Source organism: Notolabrus celidotus, chromosome 1 (assembly GCF_009762535.1).
Source record: "Notolabrus celidotus isolate fNotCel1 chromosome 1, fNotCel1.pri, whole genome shotgun sequence".
Classification (NCBI taxonomy): domain Eukaryota; kingdom Metazoa; phylum Chordata; class Actinopteri; order Labriformes; family Labridae; genus Notolabrus; species Notolabrus celidotus.
In genome coordinates, this window is record NC_048272.1 from 9,627,494 (window position 1) to 9,646,330 (window position 18,837).

Genomic DNA, 18,837 nt, shown 5'->3' on the forward strand with positions numbered 1-18,837 from the left:
TAAAATGTGAAAAGTCTCCTATCGTATTTTACAAATAAAATGAAACTTATAGGAACTCGTCGACTAGAAACTGCAGTGTTAACACATTATTTGATGTCTTCTCCATGAAATCACACTTTCAAAGTCAGAAACCAATCTCATCTAAAACAGCAGAAATGTCAACAGATGCCATTGCATCACCGTGAAACAGAAAGGAGGGGCTTCTGACCAGACTGAACTACAACTGTCATCCTGAAATGATTGGGAAAATGTAATCTAGAGAAAAGGCATATGTGACAGAGGGCCTAAATATAACAGGTCAGTGGGATGTTCAAAACAGGTTGGATACACACTTATAACTACCTATATGCATTTAAAGTAATTTTAAACGGTATAAAGTTGATAACTTGAATATGTTTATTATAGCAGTAGCCTACATCTTAACAACTCTTTCCATGGATGGACAGTGGCAGATCACCTCTACTCCTGCTCTCACAGTTTAATATTCAACATCTGAATAGAGTTTATTTTTTGGGTGGAAATAGTGCAGAGTCGATTTATTTTGTGCAAATTTCAGGGCGGGACATGGCTCAGGGATGCTAAGGTAGGTTCCCTCCCCCATGGGTGTGTCCACTGCCGGAGTGTATCCACCTGCAGAAGCCGCTTCTCAGCACTACACACTTGAGCGCCGCTGCGCACACGGCAGAAGATCCGCCGCCACTCATCTCCAGGAACAACTCTTTGTTTCTAACCTCCTTGGGTCGGAAATACGGACTCTTTTGATGCGATTTAAAGCTCACTACAATATAAGGCGGTGGCGTCAAGTTAATTTAAATCCAAGCTTTGTTTGACTGTGGGATAATCGTGCAAGATCTGCAGTGGATACACTACTCCCGCGTGCGGACAGAGGAGCTCAAAGGATCTGGGTGGATGATTTTAAATATTGACCAGCTTTATCACAGTATTCACTGGTGTTAACTGCAAGGTAAGTCGTTAAACAACTGTTGATTTTATACATGGCAAGCCAAATTTAATATATGTTAGCTGTAGACTGATATGATTTTAAATCAACAGTAAAGCCCATTAGTGGAGTCGAGCAAAAAGGAATGATACTTGGGCTGCATGTGATATATGACTTCTTTTAAGTTCTGTAACCTATAATTTTGTCAATACTAATCTGATTTTTTTTTTAAATGATGATATATATTTTAAATCAGACTTCAATTTGGTTACATTACGCCTCTTGTTTGTGCGTCTTCTGCTGCGCGTGGGATGTAGTTTATAGTGCCCTCAAATACAATTTTATGTTTGGCTGACCAGTTTCACTGAGAGTTAAGGCTGTATGATGCTGTGTTTTCAGAGACCTCCCTACTACAATGATTGAATTTATGCAACTAGTCCTCGATGCCACTTTTTCACAATTTAAAATCCCAGGTACTCATATAAATGTCACGTGGTTCATGTTCATGCCCTCATAACTCAAAGCCCAGTCACGCTTTATTTTGGTGAACGGTCTTGCTTTGGAGTTGTGCCTTCAGGGCTCAATGTGGAACTTGATCTTAAACCCTGACTGACAGTTTGACCTCAGACTCAGATCCACGTTTACGAGGAAATCAGTGCAGTGCATGGATAATTACAGCAGAGCAACCTCGCTTGGCGCGTTGTATTGTCTCCAAAAGTGGCACAGGCATTTCTTTGTTTTTTCATGCTGGCATTAGGTTTGATTGTGGCACCTTTTATTCGCGCCGACAACTTGGAGAGTGTGTCGTTCCTTTTATGGGGATATTATTAACTTCACTTCCCTTTTGTTGCTGATAAAAGCGTGTTGATGCGCTTTGTGTGTGCAAAGCCAGTGCGCGCAGAGCTTCACGAGCAACTCCTCTATTGCTTGTATAATTTATCTTGCCGTGTCGTAGATTCTGTACCAGGTATTCGCAGAACATGTTTTGCATGAGATATCATACACCATTATGCATGGTTTGCATGAGAGTTTATAGGCTCGACAGAGGGTGGCTCCTGCTGGCTCTCCCAGCTGGATGGAGACTCCTTTCATTCAGGCTGTTTCCCCGATTGTACACAGAAGCAGACACAGGCAAGAATAACTGTGGGCGGTTAGGAAACGCACAGTAAAATGAGAGACCAAGCAGAAACCACAGTAGCAAGGATGACAATTCAATTCTGAACAGTTGAGTTTCTTCCCAGACTCTTACAACCCGCTGGTTTTATGCTTAAGGTAACTTGGCGTATTGAGCACCCAAATTAAATTACATGGTAAAGTATTTCCAACTAACATATACTGAAAATGGTTGCATAAAGTCAGATCCAATATTGTTTTTATTGATTTATATCTTGTCAGTGTATGACCTAAGGATCAGGAGATGCTGTACTAAGAATTTCCACATAGCACTGACTGTAAAAAAGCAAACTGTTCTATTCATGCATCTCAGTGGCAGAAGAGCTGGTCCCTGCAGTTGGTTTGTGAGGTGGAAGTTCAGGCTCATTGTCTGACACTCGTCCCTCTGTTTCCCCCCAGCTCCTGGACTCATCTCCCTCTCTTCTGTTAACAAACAGAGGGACAATGTTGTGGGACAAACTGTGCTGGCTGCTGGCCCTGCTGGCCCTAACGTCCGGGGGGCTGCCCCCCTCCAACGAGCCCCTCTCTGCTCCCAGGATCTTCCTGTCCTTCAAAGGTAAGACACTCACACCACCGCCTGGTCTGTAACCCACTTTGTTGAGTTTTTGTGTTTCTTTGCAGACATGTTGATGTGGTCTTGGGTGTGATAGTCCCCTTAGGTCTTAAATTTCAGCTTTTTCTAATGGCTAAAATGGTTAAAATTGGCACTAGCTAAATTCAGGACTTGGCATGTGTTCCCTCACTGCTTTACAGAGGGTTTAATTGTGAGGTGTGGAGGGACAAGGAGATGTGCTCCTGATTGCCCTGAATATTCAGGGTCAGAGAATGGGTCTTCATTTAATCGCCTGGCTGCCATTAGTGGCCCAAACAGGCCTTTGTGTAACCTCGGCTCCCTTCTGAAATCAAGTCAGATTTAACACTTGGCTGGGTACACACTCAGGGCACAGATCCAGCATGTTATGAATGTATGCCGGTGCCACATGAGACCCTGTGTGTGTTGAGCTGTCCTGCTAAAATCGGTCCCAGAGGTGCAGTGTCCTGCTCTTTGTTGTGCTGGTGCAGCGATTATGTGCATTTAGAGCTGTCATAGTTTTAATTAAGTTCTTAAAAGCTCTTTATAAGCATCTGTGTCAAATTTGAAGCATTAGGAACTACAGTTTCCTGCAAGAATGAAAGATCATATTTTATCTATATGAGCATTTTTCGTGCATATTTGTTGAGGCAGAAGTTACTTGCATCAATAAATCTGTTGCTCATGTCATGGTCTTTTTGCAATGTAGGGCTTTGTCAGTGATGATTTACCCTCTCTTGGTCTCTTCCTCCTGCTCAGATATTTCACTCACCTGTTTGTTTTCTCTTACAATCCCATCTCTTCCTCTTCATCTCTATTAGAGTTGGATTTCACCCTCCATTGGTCTCACATTTACTTGGCAGAAAAGAGTTCATTTATTCTCTACAGCTTTTAATTGAGTTTCTTTTTGTTTTTAATTAGTTTCTGGGGTTACTTTATGCCTGACAGAGCAGCTTCAGATAGCCGGAGACTAGAAATGCACCTTGGCTGTGCATTTGCTAATTGTATTGGTATTGCACTGTTCTGCTGGGAATAGCTCAGTAATGTGCTTTTATAAATTATTTATGTGCCAGTGAACTTAACCAAATAATAAGCTTTAGCTTTCATGATATATCTGGAAAACAGCCTGCTTGGAATCAGTGCTGTTTGAGTGAAAAGAAAATCCATCTAATTTTCAACAAGCATTTATTTTTAGATGATAAAATAAGATGAGGAGACAAGCTTCTAGTGTAGGCGGCCAATTCTAACAGCTATCAGAGTGCGTTTTTGTTGATTTTGCTTCTGTCTGTGACCCAGCTTCACATGTTTTTCCATCAAGGTTACACACTATCACTTCTCACTGATTATTTGCATTTTACAAAGCGAGAAGAGAAGATTTTGCTGCTTTTGGCTGAAATCCAACTTCTTGACACAAGAGAACCAACACTTTGTCTTTGCTTTTCAGATATTTGCCTTCTATCAAATCCTCAAACAACAGATTTTATCCATACATACACACATACTGCTCTAAAGGAAATGAGAATATCTTGTATAAAGGGTGAGTGCACTGCATTTCAGAGTGGCAATCTGCTGTAAACACTACCATTGAGATTACATTCTCCATGCAATACACAGACATTTAATAATCTCTACATTTACTGCCATTGAATTTAAGCTAGGGGAATTTAAATGAAGTACATCTTTTCCTTAAAACTCTGCAGCTAAAGGATTATTGTGTGTTTAAAAAAAGATATAATCATGCCATTTGTTGTATCATGGTGGCAAATCAACAGCTTAAGCTTTCATTTTTGGCACGTAGTGTAAGAAAATCCTGCCCTCTTTGATTTAACTGGAATTGTTCTCTTTATTTTTATATGAATTTGAAGGGATTAGTCATTTTCCCTAGTTCCTGATTTGATACATTATATGGAATAAACTGTGTTTTCTGTGCACTTGAAGTTTTTGAATTATAGTCAGTATTCAAGCACCAAGTCTACAGGATCTTCAGATAAAACAAAAATCCAGAGAGAAAGACTTCAATATTTGAAGATCTTAAAACACAGGGTTCACTATGTAAACAACCATAAGCAAGCTAAGCAGATAATTTAGTCTTTTGTGGTTCCCAAAGTAGCTACTGAGTGTGTTAGTGCAAGCTGAGTTATTAACTGTGATAAGGACCAAGAAAGCAAACAGAGGCTAAGACCAAAGGAATGTCCACACAAAGCTCACAGGGATAGATCATCAACTAAGACTTCAAAGGAGAAAAAAAAACACACACACTTCTGAAACACAGGGCTACAATGAATCTGACAAACTTTATTTTCTGAAAATCGAAATGTAAAAAAGACTTTTGTTTATGACAAAAGGATTCTGTAGGTGTCTTCTCTCTTGTGAAGACTGGACGCTGCAGGCTCAGATCAGCTGCTGAGAACTCCTATATTTACTTTCAACAAGGCCTGTAATCACGTGCTATTTTAGTGCTCGGGGCTTGGCGAGGTTGTGACCCTTCAAACAGAAGCCAGTCACACCCGAGGTTAACTGCCCTCAAACTGTGGGAGAATGGCACCATATTAACAAGTAATAGCTTGTTAAGCTAATCCTCGAGTCCATTTGAAAGTGTTTAACTTTGTTTTTCTTCAGCCCCCTTTGGTCCCCCTTTGGAGGAACACCTGGGCACAAGGTTAGCAGTGAGAAGAAAGCCAGGCAGGCCTGTAATTGGACTAATTCTCAGGGACAGTCTTAAGGTTACTTCAGCCTTTGCACTTTTTCCCTTGACGGTCTTTTATGTCCCACGTAATGGGTCGATGATTGTCACAGAGCACAAAGAATGCACTATCGGCTCATCTCTCCTGACAGTTTTCAGGGTTAAGATCAAAAGTGGCGACACGTCCTCCACCTTTTTATACTTTGAGTAATTAGGAGCTGCACCTGAGTTTGAACTTTACAACAATAGACCTCATCTCCCACCGATTATATTCTATAGGCAGATTAATGTGTATATATTATACTTGAGAAGAGCCCTTTGTCTTCCTCTCTCTGTAGGTGGTCCTGTGTGCATATCCTTTTGACTTCTCTGCTGACAAGGAAAGCAAAATAATCCTATGAAGCATCACCCCTTTACAAAATCAAAGTTTTCATCTCCTAACTCGACCTGTCTGCTCTCTTCATGTAGCATTGTGACACTTATACCAGAGCAAAAATCTTCAGCCAAGACATGCAGCAATCAAGTATGAACAAATCAACAAGCTGCTGAAAGCTTATTCACAGCTAACCTGTCTGTTAGCCAACCAAGATGGATTTATTTGGCGACTGTAGCCCAGACATAACTAGCAGACATATCAACAATCCCACATATCAAAAAGTATACAAAGTCACCACAAGTAATTCATGCAAACCTCATTTGATTGCTGTCTCATCTGTCTCCTGAACAGTCTGCATAACCTTTTTCACATATGTAGACGGACAGATGTGCAAACAACTTCACTGTTGTCCTCTTCAAAAGGATTCTTCTTGGATGTTTTAATTCATCCTGTTTCATGTCGGTCTTCTGGATTTGCATCAGCCACGTGATAGGAATATCATCACCCACACCCACTCTCTCTCAAATGGGCAGATATTTCCTGGTGCGTTCTCTAATCAGCTCACCCTGAATTCTTAAAGAAATTTGACTTGGGTGCTGACAGGAAAGATCCCCGATAAAGTTGGGGTGAAAATCTCTGCTGTTAGCATTCACATGCAGCATACCCTGAACATTTCTGGAAGTTTTCAGGAGTTTTGTGTGAATACAGATTATGTAATCTGCTATTGTGATTAGCTGATCATCACAAAGATGGGAAATGCATTCAGACTGATGTTCTCACTGCCTGGAAAGTCTCCTGCTGTTCAGCTATAGAGTACCATCATTAATTAGCCGTATCATCAGAGCACATTAAGCACTATAGTGGCTTATATTACATGCGTCATTAAAGATGATAAACATAATGAGACATAATGTGTATTGCACAAGCTTGTTTTAAAGACCCATGGGGGTGACAAAAACTTTTGTATTCATTTTTATTGTATCCATTTGTATTCTTGTGCTGCTACTGAGATCGACTTGTGCACCTTCCCTGAGTGTGGCATGATAGCATCTTATCTTTTTGCACTCTGAATATGGGCTCCATCAAAAAACAGCCACACATCTCATTTGTATTTGCATGAAGTTATAGTAAATATTTCAAACGAGCAAAATAAATTAGCCATGCATGCAGCGTAATTCTGATTTCAGTTTTTTCAAGCTAGCTGAGTTAAGGAATAGGAAAAGTGTCAGACCAGAACTGACATTTTCCTACGTTTATTATTCCTTGAAGACATGGCACTCAGAGACTTTTTAGAATAAATTCGAATTTTTGTCATCAATTTGCCCGGGGATTCTGACGTTATATCGGAGTCCCACAACTGATTTTGAAGAGGGGCCTAATTTCATCCTGATTGCAATTGTTTTGCCGTGTAGTGTACAGGAGACCACTAGGGCTGATCAAGGCCCAATCAGCTACCCCTGATTGGTCGAATAAGTTTCTGGCATGTTAGAAATTTTGGTTGGCTGACGGCGTACTCTGGCACAGAGAAAGCAAGGCCACAAGATGACTCCACAACAGGGCTTATATCCTGACTGCGCCTGCACAAGCTAGACAGCATCTGAAAGCACTATGATGGCATGCCACGTGACTGATGACTGAATAACACATATACTCCAATAAGCCATAATATTATGACCACCTGTACTACCTAATGCAACCCAATACAAAAGCTGCTTCTACTTTTTTGTTGGCACATCGGAAAGGTGAAACAGGTACATGATTTTTATTGTTGAAGTCTTATCCTCTGATTTCAACTTCCTTGTGTGGGAGTTTTCAAATGAAACTATATTGACAATTGCTCCTTCCTGAGTGTGAGCACTCAGCTTGTGCTGGACAGTCGGACTGTATACTGTGAGCATGTAATTTGTGAGGCTTGGTGGTGTGTCGGGAATGATTCACTTGTACAGTGTGAGTGGACACTCCACTACAACATTTGTACAATCACACATTGTATGCCAGGCTTTAGAAGTGCAAATTTCATGCGTCCAAAATGTGTGAGGATAAAAGCAGATAAGCAATTTTGGGCCATGGAAGAAAAAGTGGTATAACAAGTCAAGCTTGAAATAAATAAGTGCTGGGCAGGAGCAGCATTTCTTCATAAGGAAACAACCAGTGATCTGTTTATTGTTTCAAAACAAGCAGAAATCAGCTGCGACACTGGTTTGCTTGTTTTTTCCAGAAAAAACAAATAATCTTTTTGCACTGGCTAAAGTCCACTGTGCACAGTTTGAACCACTCACTCACAGACTGCATTATCTAATCCACATCCTCTGTGTCCTTCTTGCTACCAGCTGTGCATGTTTACTGCTTTCCCAGCAGATAATCATCATCAGTACATGAGGGGACCAAGTTTGTCACAGCCTCATACTGTCTCTGTCCTACATGCATCCCAGTTCTTAGAAGTTATGGATGGCAGGATGCTTTTATCTTTTGGTCACGTTGCTGTTCACTCGTACATACAGTACTCTCTTGGTATGCATTACACATGCAACATTGTACCTGTTGGCAAAAGTCAGTCCAGAACTCCCTCCCCTCTCCCTATTATCTCCATTAGAGAATGTCAGGACGCTGCAAAATGTTTCCACAGAGTAATGTGAGGTGGCTGTGGCACGCAAGCCTGCAGCAATTATTACAATAGTTAGCTACTTTCTCCCCAGAGATGCTGCTGGGGGAGGAGGGGAGGAGGGGGGGGAGTGCATCCCAGCAACCTCTGCTCTGCAGGATGCATGCTGTCAAAGTCTGATTATTCAGGAGAGAGAAACTGAAGGCGACAGCTCCCGTGCTAAATATAGTGTCCTTCCTGTCTGTTTCTTTCTCTTTTTATCTCCCTCTCCTCCGCTGCCTTTACTCTACACTCACACCCTCTGTATTTGCTCTGTGATAAGAGGTTGGCAGTGTCAGGTGAGGCAGGAGAGCACCCAGTACGCCGCCCACAGCTGGAGCCGGCTGTTTTAACACACTCTAAAGGCAAAGGGGGTTAGGGGTGTCTCTAAAGTGCCTGGACTTTCCTTGAGCAAAGGCACGGAATGGCAAGGGAGGAGTGGGTGGACGTGTGCTGCAGAAAGGTTTTGCATACTAGCTCAGCTAACGTGCAGGAAGCACAGCGCTAACTTGCAGGCTTTAGAGGAAACACTGTCTCCATTGGGCAGCCCTTTTGTAGTCATTCGATATATGCTGACTCTTCCCCCTTGATTGATATCATTGACCCATTAATTATATTAATGCTGGATCTCCCTCTTGGTGATAGAAATGCATACAAAATCCAAGGGGACAAAATGGCACGTCAACACCCCTTCCGGTTAAACACAAATGCCATCTTTAGCAACTAAAGTAATTAGTTGGGCCTGAGTCTGAATGCAGTGAGTGCAGTTCACATTATATTGTTGAAGCAGATATAAAGGATCATAAAGATAGAATTAGGACTTTTTGGGTGCCGGTTTAAGGGTGCCCCATGTAGTGAGGCTTCAGTCCTCATCACAGCAGTCGCTTGTTAGACTCCTGGCCATGACCTTTTACATCCCCTGCTCTCTGCTCCCCACATTTCCTGTCCCTCTTCAGCTGTCTTATCTAATACAGTCCAGAAACCTTGAAAAATGACTCCAAATATAGAACTGGGACTTTTACTTATGAAAGCCAGGATGCCGAAGAAAGCATCTTTGTAACTCTAGACTGCTCTTAGGTTTCCAAAACAAACCATTTAAAAAGTTCTCAGTCACAGACCTCAGGTGTGTGCACTGCAGTTTACTGCAAGTTCTGGATGCCTCTGCTGGATGAATAGCCCTTCTAGTTGCCTGTCTGCTGTGTAAAGGGTTGCAGCACTCAGCAGGGGTGAAAGACAGACACGCTGTGGCTGTGTGTTTGTGTGTGTTAGTGTGTAGGTGAGTGTGTGATAGAAAGTGCTTCCATAAAAACATCCTGGTGGCTCTTTGGTCTTTTGCTGCTGCCAATTTTGTAGATTGAAATGTGGCAGACGGGATAAAAATAGACGAGAGTCACAGAGAAACATCAGACGCATGTCATATTTTTGTCTCATGTTTGAAGAAGTTGATTGGCTCCTGTTGGTTGGTCTTTGTGATTGAATTACTTGACAACATTTTGATCATTATTAGAGGAGCATTATTCAGCAGATTATGAGAAGCAAGCCTGTGATCATCCTTACTGTTTGCAGAAAAAGAGGACGGTGAGTTAGACGAAGAGGCCGGCAGTTGTTGTGGTTTAGAGACAGAGCTGGAGAGGGAGATTTTAATGTTTTTTTCTTGGTGGTGGTTTTCTTCAGATTCAAAGTGACAGGGAGGAATGGGAGAAAGTCTTTTAATATTCATGTCAAGTCCATGTGATTACATCTGCCTTGTTTGTGTGTGTGTGTGTGTGTGTGTGTGTGTGTGTGTGTGTGTGTGTGTGTGTGTGTGTGTGTGTGTGTGTGTGTGTGTGTGTGTGTGTGTGTGTGTGTGTGTGTGTGTGTGTGTGTGTGTGTGTGTGTGTGTGTGTGTGTGTGTGTGTGTGTGTTCACATGCTTGCACAGCTTCTGCAAAGCTCTCTAAATGTGACACTGCTTTGGTTTGGTTGCTATAGCAGCATCTACCTGTCACTCCTCACAAACTGAATCGGGTTCAAATGCTTCTCTCGGCAGAGGAGAGGTGGGATGTAATCACAGCGCTGAGCTTATTTCCCTTGATGTCTGCTGTCTTGTCTGCTTGCTGGAAAAACCTGGAGTAAAGCAGCCTCGAGGCTTTGAGGTCTAGTTAAGACAAACGAGGGAATGAATTCGCTAAAACAGAAGACTTTGAAGAGGCCGCTGTGTGAATGTGTGAAGTTGTGAGGAAGGGTTGGAGAGTTTATCGAGTGATTAAGTGAAGGATTGGTTTTTCTACGTAGTCGTGTTCTCCAGATGTGGCAGAGAGGAGTGGGAGTCCTTGGGTGGGGAGGTGGAGGTGGGGGGGAGGTTACAGCCTGGGCTGAAATTAAGGAGACAGCGGGTCAAGGGCACCTCTCCACTTGTTTACCCAGACAGCTATCATTCATTATCATTTGTCTGTCAGTGTCCAGATTTTGTTACAGCTCTGCCCTGACCTCGATCATGTGGTTGCTGTTGTGAACACTCAGGGTGGGAAACAACTTGGAACACACACTCCGTCATGTATTGGTACATTACTCAGTGTGTGTTTGTTGGTGTTACTTTGACACACAGATGGACCAGATACAACTTTAAAAAATGGCGTCTTTGGTTTCAGCTCAGTTGATTTAAGTGACTAGTTTGATGTAAAATTTAGAATATGTCATGATCCTCTACTTATGGGATACACGTTTCATTGCTTTAGAGTACAAGGGACACAATTTCCTACAGTGCTTTGATGTACACAATATGAACAAACAGCAAAAAGTACAAAGACAGAAAAGCACAAATAACATCTGTAATATCTGAAAGTAGTGTGCCACAAAGGACCAATACTGTTGTTCTTGAACTATGAATCATTCAACTGATCATCAAACAAAAGGAAATTATCTGGCAACAGTTTTTGTTCTGTCTGCCAAGCTCCGTTGAATGAACAAGGAAAACAGTTTCAATCAAAATCTCTGGTCAAGTTGTCTGATTCACTATTTCCAGACTTTGTTCTGCTTACATGATTTAGATGATAACTGTTGGACTGCTGGGCAGACAAAATGAAAAGTTTGGAGATGTCATGTAGAACGTTCTGATATAAATGTAGCACTACTTGGTGTCTGTATATAGGGTGCATGAAGAAAACTGACTCTCCAAAACTATGTTATCTGTTTTTAGTTCCTTTTTCAAACAGTATTGCGAAGCAAAATGTGCAGAATAGGTTTCATTATATTACCGTAAAAGACAGAATATAAGTCCCTACTACTTGATAGGACAGTCTGTTTAGCTGGTCTCTCAGAAGGACAAAGGTTTAACTGTCTCCCTGTGTCATGATTTCATTTGCATTCAGCAACAACATGCAATTTCTGTGCAGCTTTCTAATATACCATCTGTTTACGCCACCCTGTTAGCTACTAGGGGTGTGCCAAAAATATCGATACTGCGATATATCGCGAGATTTCGGCTTGCCATACGTTAGCGATACACTGGCGCCAAATATCGATATTTAAACAATAAAAATGCAGCCGTTCTGAAAAGATTCTCTCATAAAAGCCTGCTACAATTTTGATTTACAGAGTCGCTACTTCAAGCCTCCACATGATGGCGCTTAACATGAATAAGTCAGGGTGCTGCGGTAGAGTACTCTCTGAAAGGAAATAAAAAGAAGAAGAAAAAGAAAATGGTGCAAGGTGGAGGATTAGCAAACAGCAGAGAAAAACGCGTCACAGATGCACCGTTGAATCCTTTCAGCAACTTAAAACACGCCATTTTTGTGCATTCTAGGGTCCTACAGCTGGCAATGTGCCATTTCGCGAACTGCTCCAAAGACGAAAGTGAAAGTTAAAAATTGCACTAGCAGCAGTGAACTCTTAGACCATATGTGCAGTAGATACTTTGTTTTACTTGGCTCTCGTTCATGTGAAATCGATTGACAATGTTTTTTAATTCCTGTGAAATGGATTCAGTGTGGTCAATAAATTCTGAATTTCTTCAGTGACAAAGATACCTTGATATATGGTGGATGATATTTCTTGATATATATTGATTATCGCAGAATCGCTGTATCCTGATAGCATCATTATCGTGGGCAAAATATTGTGATAGTATCGTATCGCGAGGGACCTGGTGATACCCAGCCCTACTAGCTACCGGCACAATAGTTGTGCGGAACAGACATAATGCCTGCAACCAATTTACCTCGACTTACTTCTTCCTTTATTGTTGATCACCTCTTGTTTTAAATTGAGGAGTTTTTAAATCGAGTCTCCTTGAGGTTGATTCACTCAATAGTGTACCACATTTTTCTTTAAATGCATGGTCCTAAAGAAGCAGTCACTGTTTCTTTGAGCATACATCATCAGGTTAAAAATACCCCAACACATTAAAAAACCTAATTTAATTTCATACCAGCGTACTGTTGTATTGGTAGCTGCAGTGTGCTTCTTAAATGTAAAAAATTAAAAATGCTTCTTCTACACAGAATTTTACATTAAGACAGAAACGGTGACCAGATTTAGAAGAGGTGATTAGCTGGTTTGTTGGTAAGTTGGTCACTAACTTTCAGTGGATGTATTGTATCGCAAAGTTTTATATCAAGCCAGTTTATTTATTTTTAAATTTAGTCTTATTTATCAAGCCAAAGCACAAACATATGCTGGTCAAAACCTTTAAAATTCTGCAATTTATTACTTATTTTGATACTTTCATACAATGGTAAACAACAGTGTTTTTTGACCATCGTCATAAAAAAATATCTATATTTTGACATATTTTGCACTGTGTTTTCTTCATTAACAAAAATCATTTGATTTAATGAATGAATTGATAAAAAAAAACTAAGCTCGACAGGGATCTGCTGTTGGATGTAGAATAGAATAGAATGGAATAGAATGTACTTTAGAGCCCCGGCTCTGAGAAAAGACTATTGTTTCTCTGTCTTATCATTGTTAACAGGTGTGTCTGAAGAAGAGGGAGTGATGTTACATTACAGGAGATATGCTGGAGCTGAGAGTCATATCAGATGAGCTATTGTTGGTATTGAGTGTCTGAGGGAATTTTCTGCAGCCCCATCACAGTAATGTTATCTGAATTCAAGATGACAGACCACAGACTTGTTGTCCTCCCTGTGGACACATACTGACATGTTGAACTTGGGGAGTTCCTCCAGGAGGAGGGGAGGTAGAGAAGGAGACAGGGAGACCTAGATAATGAGGGCAAGAGTCGAAGAGAGGGCTGTCAGGAAGATGGAGCGAGTGAGTGGAGGGAACTAGGAAGGGACTGATAGAGCAGACTCACAAGAGGCTCTGAGCGGGCTAATGGACTACGGGGCATCAGTGTCAGGTTAGGTATCTCAGCCAGAGCAGGGATGAATGGATGGAGGGATCTAAGATTTTGAAGGAGGAGAGGAGTGGGTGCACAAAAACATTCTGCAGACAAATTGTGTGCTTGTTTCCATTAGCAGCGTTTGAGTGTTCGTGGATATGGTTTACCTCAGTTGGTTACTGCTTGGACTGTTCTGCTATGAGTCGATGCACATTTAGAGCAAAGGTAAACTGGAGGGAAATGTCTTGTATATGTGCACATACCTTGCCAATAAAACTGTTTTTGTGATGCTGATTATATAAAAACAACATTTTATCTAGCTTAATTTTCTTACCGGACTTTAACAAAGGGTTTGATGGTTTGATGGTTGCAGATTTTGCTTTGTTTAGCACTCATTGCCCCTGCCACCCCAAACAGACTCACTCTCTTTCTTTTTTGGCATTAGGAATGGTTTCTCTGAGTGCCTGATATAGCTGCAGAGGGATTTATGTTACATTAAGTCTAAAGGCTATTCCATATCATGCATGACAAACATGATTCCTCAGGAGAAACGTTGTAATGCTGTATGGATCATATAAGGGGGAGTGTTGTAAGTATTTTGGCACAGTGCACCAGTTAAGCTAAAGCCCAAAGCGGGTTCTATATCATACATCAACTCATTGAGAAAGACTTAATTCAAAACCATGTATGCAGAATTATTGACTGTGCCAGTTGGGCAAATTTTAATGAAAGGTCAAAGTTGTTATAGGCAGAGACTGGGCAACCTCAGACATCCACAGCCTTCTGTAATTATTCAGGTGTGGGATATTCAGACTAACAGTCCATCAGCATCTTGGTGTATACAGTGAGTGTTGAATAGAGACCAGGTATCTGTCATTGTGATTAAAGGAGAAATTAGTCCTGTGGTTCAGCCTGACCGTGATCCTGTGGGAGGCTGCAGTTGTGCTGTCTCACTATTAAATTTTTTTAAAAGCCGGAACATTCCTCCTGCTCCTGTCAGAGCTGTATTTCATCTGTTGGCTTCAGCCCTCACCATCTTTCATACTCTCAACATATAGTCTCTCTGTAGGATGCATAATTGCTGAAAACTGAGCCTCAGTCAGATGCTAACATCATTACAAAGCCCACCTTCAAGGTTTGAGATGTAAACGCTTGGTAAATAGCAAAGCCCTCCTTGTCAGATTGATCTCACTTCAATCGGATTTGTATTCCCTGTGTTCCATTAGCCGCTGTGGCTTCGGGCGAGTAATGCCTGAGTTTGAAGGTCAGACCTCATGAGTGAGATCCCCCTCTGTGTGGGCGAGAACCCCCCTGAACTCCTCTCGTCCTGGAAGAACAACAGAGACGAGCCAAAGGGAGGAGGAAAGGCCGAGTGTGGTGGAACATGAGGCTTCCAGGCCTTGTTTTCTGGGTTCATGCACTGATGGGCTCCCTGATAATGTACTGATTGTGGATGGGAGGAGACAGCCTCTCATCCCTGATCATTGTAGCCGTTGCATTGACAAGATGCCAAGTTTTTTTCTCTCTTCCATGCTGGGCTCTGTTCACGCCTCTTTGCCTCAATGCTTTGTTAGCTAGCCCTGTTCTCAGGAACCCTCTCTAGGTGTCCCTCATGGTATGTTGGCCGTGTTGTCCATAGTATCTGTGCCATATGTGTGTGTCTGTGTGACTGCATACATATGTATGAATGAGAAACAGGAGTATGGGCCTCCTATGTTGCTGTTGTTATTGTTGTTGTTGGTGTCGACGCCTCACTCATCCTCGTGAATGGACTGCTCGGTCTCAAAGAAGAGGGGCGTTTGTGTGGGTTGGGTCCATCATTCATTTACTTCATTCATGTCCCTGGGGGAGCGGAGGGGGGAGTGGCAGACAACACTGGCAAAGCATTAACGCTCAAAGTATCCCGCTCCATCCTCTTCCTCCCTCTGCTCACACTCTCTCTTTCTCCGTCTCTCATCGTTCTCTTCCCTCACTTTTTTCCTCCTCTTGGCCCAACTGCTGAAACAGTCATCAGTCAGAGCTTGGCTATGATCCTGCAGGCTTTCATGTTCTGTAGGATTTCATGTTAGATGAATTGATGGGCTCCTCTGTGCCATGTGCTTCGCTGCACTACAATGATGGAAGACCACAGTCAGCCCCCTCACAAGGCTCATAGGAAGTGGTACCTCCTGGCACAAACACACAGAGACTAACTCTTTTCCACGGCTGACAGATCGAGTTTTAATGTGGTCGACTCAGCTGAGAATCACACGGAGGAAACAAAAACTGTCTTCTGACATTGGGAAGATCTCCAACTTAGATGATGCTTTGTTCGAGTGTAATCGCATTTAAGCAGTATAAAAAGCTTGGAATTCATTAGTCTGTGGCTTCTGATTATACTAATGTCACTGGCATAAAGGATTGCTGCACAGCGTGAAATCTACCTTTTCATCACTGTGGCTGGATTACACTGTCCTATTAAACCATGTTTGCATGATTAATTAGTCGCAACCCGTTACAATGCAGTATGAGCAAATGAGATGCTGTGGTGTTAAAAAGCATTACTGTGTCCAGAACCCATGTTGTATTTGGAGGGGAAGAATATTGTATGCAAACAATGCACAGCGATGCATATTCAAAGTTATGCTGATTAGTATATTAGATTCCTACCAAGCGGCAACCTCCGGTCTCAAACTATGAAGCCCATGCGGAAGTGTTATAAACTTTAATTCATCAAGAATCCGTTTGAGGCTGGCCGCAGAAACACCGGAAACCACATAGACATGAATGGGAAAAAGACGATCTATGCAGCATTAATAAACATGTTAAACAGCCTGATTCAAAAAACAACTTGGCTCTACGTAGCTAATTTCTCTATTGGCACACACTGTACGGTGGGTCAATTTTTTTCTAACGCGACGGTTCAGAAGGTATTAAGATTACGGGTTTTTGCCCAAATAAGGACATGACTGACTTGACTCCCAGTCGGGAACACATAGCTGTTGGCTTAAAGGCTGAAACTCCGCCCCTTTACATCACACTCTGCCTGGTTGAGTTAGACATTTCCAATATGGTTTGGCTTCAAAACAGTGCTCAGGAACAGATGGGTGACGTCATGAACACTATATCCATTATTTATACAGTCTATGATTCCTACATTAGCATTTTTTGATATGGACTCATACTGGTGTAGCAAGTGGCAACCCCTGGTGTGGGAAAATGAAACCAGGTCTTAAATTAAAAAACACGTAGTTCCTTGAGTGTCCACTTGAGGCAGGCTTCAAAAGCGTAGAAAAGTTTAATACCCATATTAACATGCCTATGTTTACAGCAAAATGCATGGATATTCATAAACACTGTACAGGGGGGGAATTATTATTTCTAACACCTCCATTCTGATGATATTAACACCAGGAGTTATGCATACATTTGCATGTTGATCTGGCTGAGATGACTGACAGGTGGGCACAATGTAGCTGTTAAGAGGCTCAAAGGCTGCCTCACCTCCACCTCTTCCTTTGTTTCTAGATTGATCAAGAGTTAGGTCGAGTCAGCATTTTTAACATTACGACCACTGTTGTTTGGCTCAAAAAGCCTTTCTAGAAATCTGTGTCCATGTTTTGTACTCTTGTGTATGTGGTGTCATTATTTTTAGTAGATGAAATAATTTTGAATCCAGTATCAGTCAGCAGTATGTGACTGCATCAGATGTGCATTGATAGAGTAGAATATCTCCCTTAAAGAACTACAGCTAAAATAAGTGTTTCATATATGACGTTATTGTAGTTTCAAATAAATAAACAGTGCTGAACTGTAAGGATAAGTTTGGAGTTGTTGAATGGTACTTTCCTAGTAGCTAATTTTGCATCATTATAATTAATCCAGCTTCATGTTAAACGGGCCAACAGGTCTGACATTGTTCCATATGGTTTGGATGAGTTGTTGAAATCAAATTCTGGCACGAGACAGAATATGTTTCTGCAAAAATTGGATGCGTTTCAAGCAGTGGCAGTTTGCAAATGTTATTTCAAGCTGAGTATCATAGATTTGGGATAAACACAGACTATTTTCATCATTAATCCACTAATTGACATCAACTATTAAGATAAGGCAGCAGCTGTGGAGATAACTCCTGGGTTCGCCTACCATTAATGTCATCATCCAACTTCTGTTTCGTTTCATGAGATGGACTGTCCTTGACACACTTTTTTGGTACCACGGTCGTCAGAAGTAGGCAGTGAAATTCAACCTGGCAGATTAAGCTAAAATAAAAGCCTTGTCCCGTTCACTTTTTTAATGCAGGGTCTGATTTTCGTGACCATCAAAAGAATATTTCTCGGCTCTACCAACTCTTTCTTGTGTGAATGCTTGAAATGATTCACTAGTTTTTCAGATGATCACAACCAGACTGCTGGAAAGTCTACAAGAGAAAAAAATATGGCAAGCTGCAAAACAAACAAGGCCTAAGTAGGGGGAAAAAACGTGTCTGCTGTTTAGATCTGATGAATGAAAAACAGATAAGAAAGGTGCATGAAGGGAGTGTAAGAGAGTGAGAGCAACCACTTTTAAATAAAAAAAAGTCTCTCTCCATGTTGGACCAGCCTGTGTTTGGTTGCCTTATCAGTGTAGAGCGGATGGCTCAGTACTGATTTATGAGCAGGTATGACAGTGTAAGATAAGAGGGTTTTTAGCCTCTATGTGTCTCCTTCAACACCCCATGTGTGGATGGATGTAGGGACTGTCACGCAGGTTGCCTCTAAACTGATAAGAATCTTAACTTCCTCTCAGACTTCTCTCTCTCTGTATCTTGCTATCTCTCAAATCAAAACAGGTCCCTCTGCCTAATTAGAAAAAAAAAGTCTGAGCATTTTTCCACCTGGAAGTTTGAGCATAAGACGTTTAGCTTCAGTGAAAGTGTGATCCCAAACCCAGAGAGCTACAAATCTTTGAATCCCATTATTTAAAAAATGCTTGTTATGAGATACTACCGCTGTGAATTTGGATATGTTGCATCATAACTGTTTAACTGCTTGAAAGGTCATTTCAACATTTCTTATCTCCCTCGGTTTGTGTGCACACTAAATCTCACTGTGCACAACTGCCAACAATAACATGCTGGAGAGTTTGCAGCCATTTTCTGATTAGCGGTTGG

The 18,837-nt window shown here is 41.6% G+C and overlaps 1 protein-coding gene across 4 annotated transcripts in view; it reads left to right on the plus strand.

Annotated features, from left to right (window-relative positions):
- Window positions 1-656: 656 nt before the first annotated feature.
- sema3fa (sema domain, immunoglobulin domain (Ig), short basic domain, secreted, (semaphorin) 3Fa) overlaps window positions 657-18,837 on the plus strand; it is a 59,043-nt gene continuing 40,862 nt past the window's right edge. For 2 of the 4 annotated variants that reach the window (XM_034692898.1, XM_034692913.1), the window contains exons 1-2: window positions 657-964; window positions 2,513-2,669. In XM_034692898.1, the coding sequence (XP_034548789.1) occupies window positions 2,558-2,669 (112 nt within the window). In that variant the 5' untranslated portion in view covers window positions 657-964; window positions 2,513-2,557. The remainder of the gene's footprint in view (window positions 965-2,512; window positions 2,670-18,837) is intronic. The other 2 variants (XM_034692906.1, XM_034692922.1) reach the window with 1 other exon arrangement.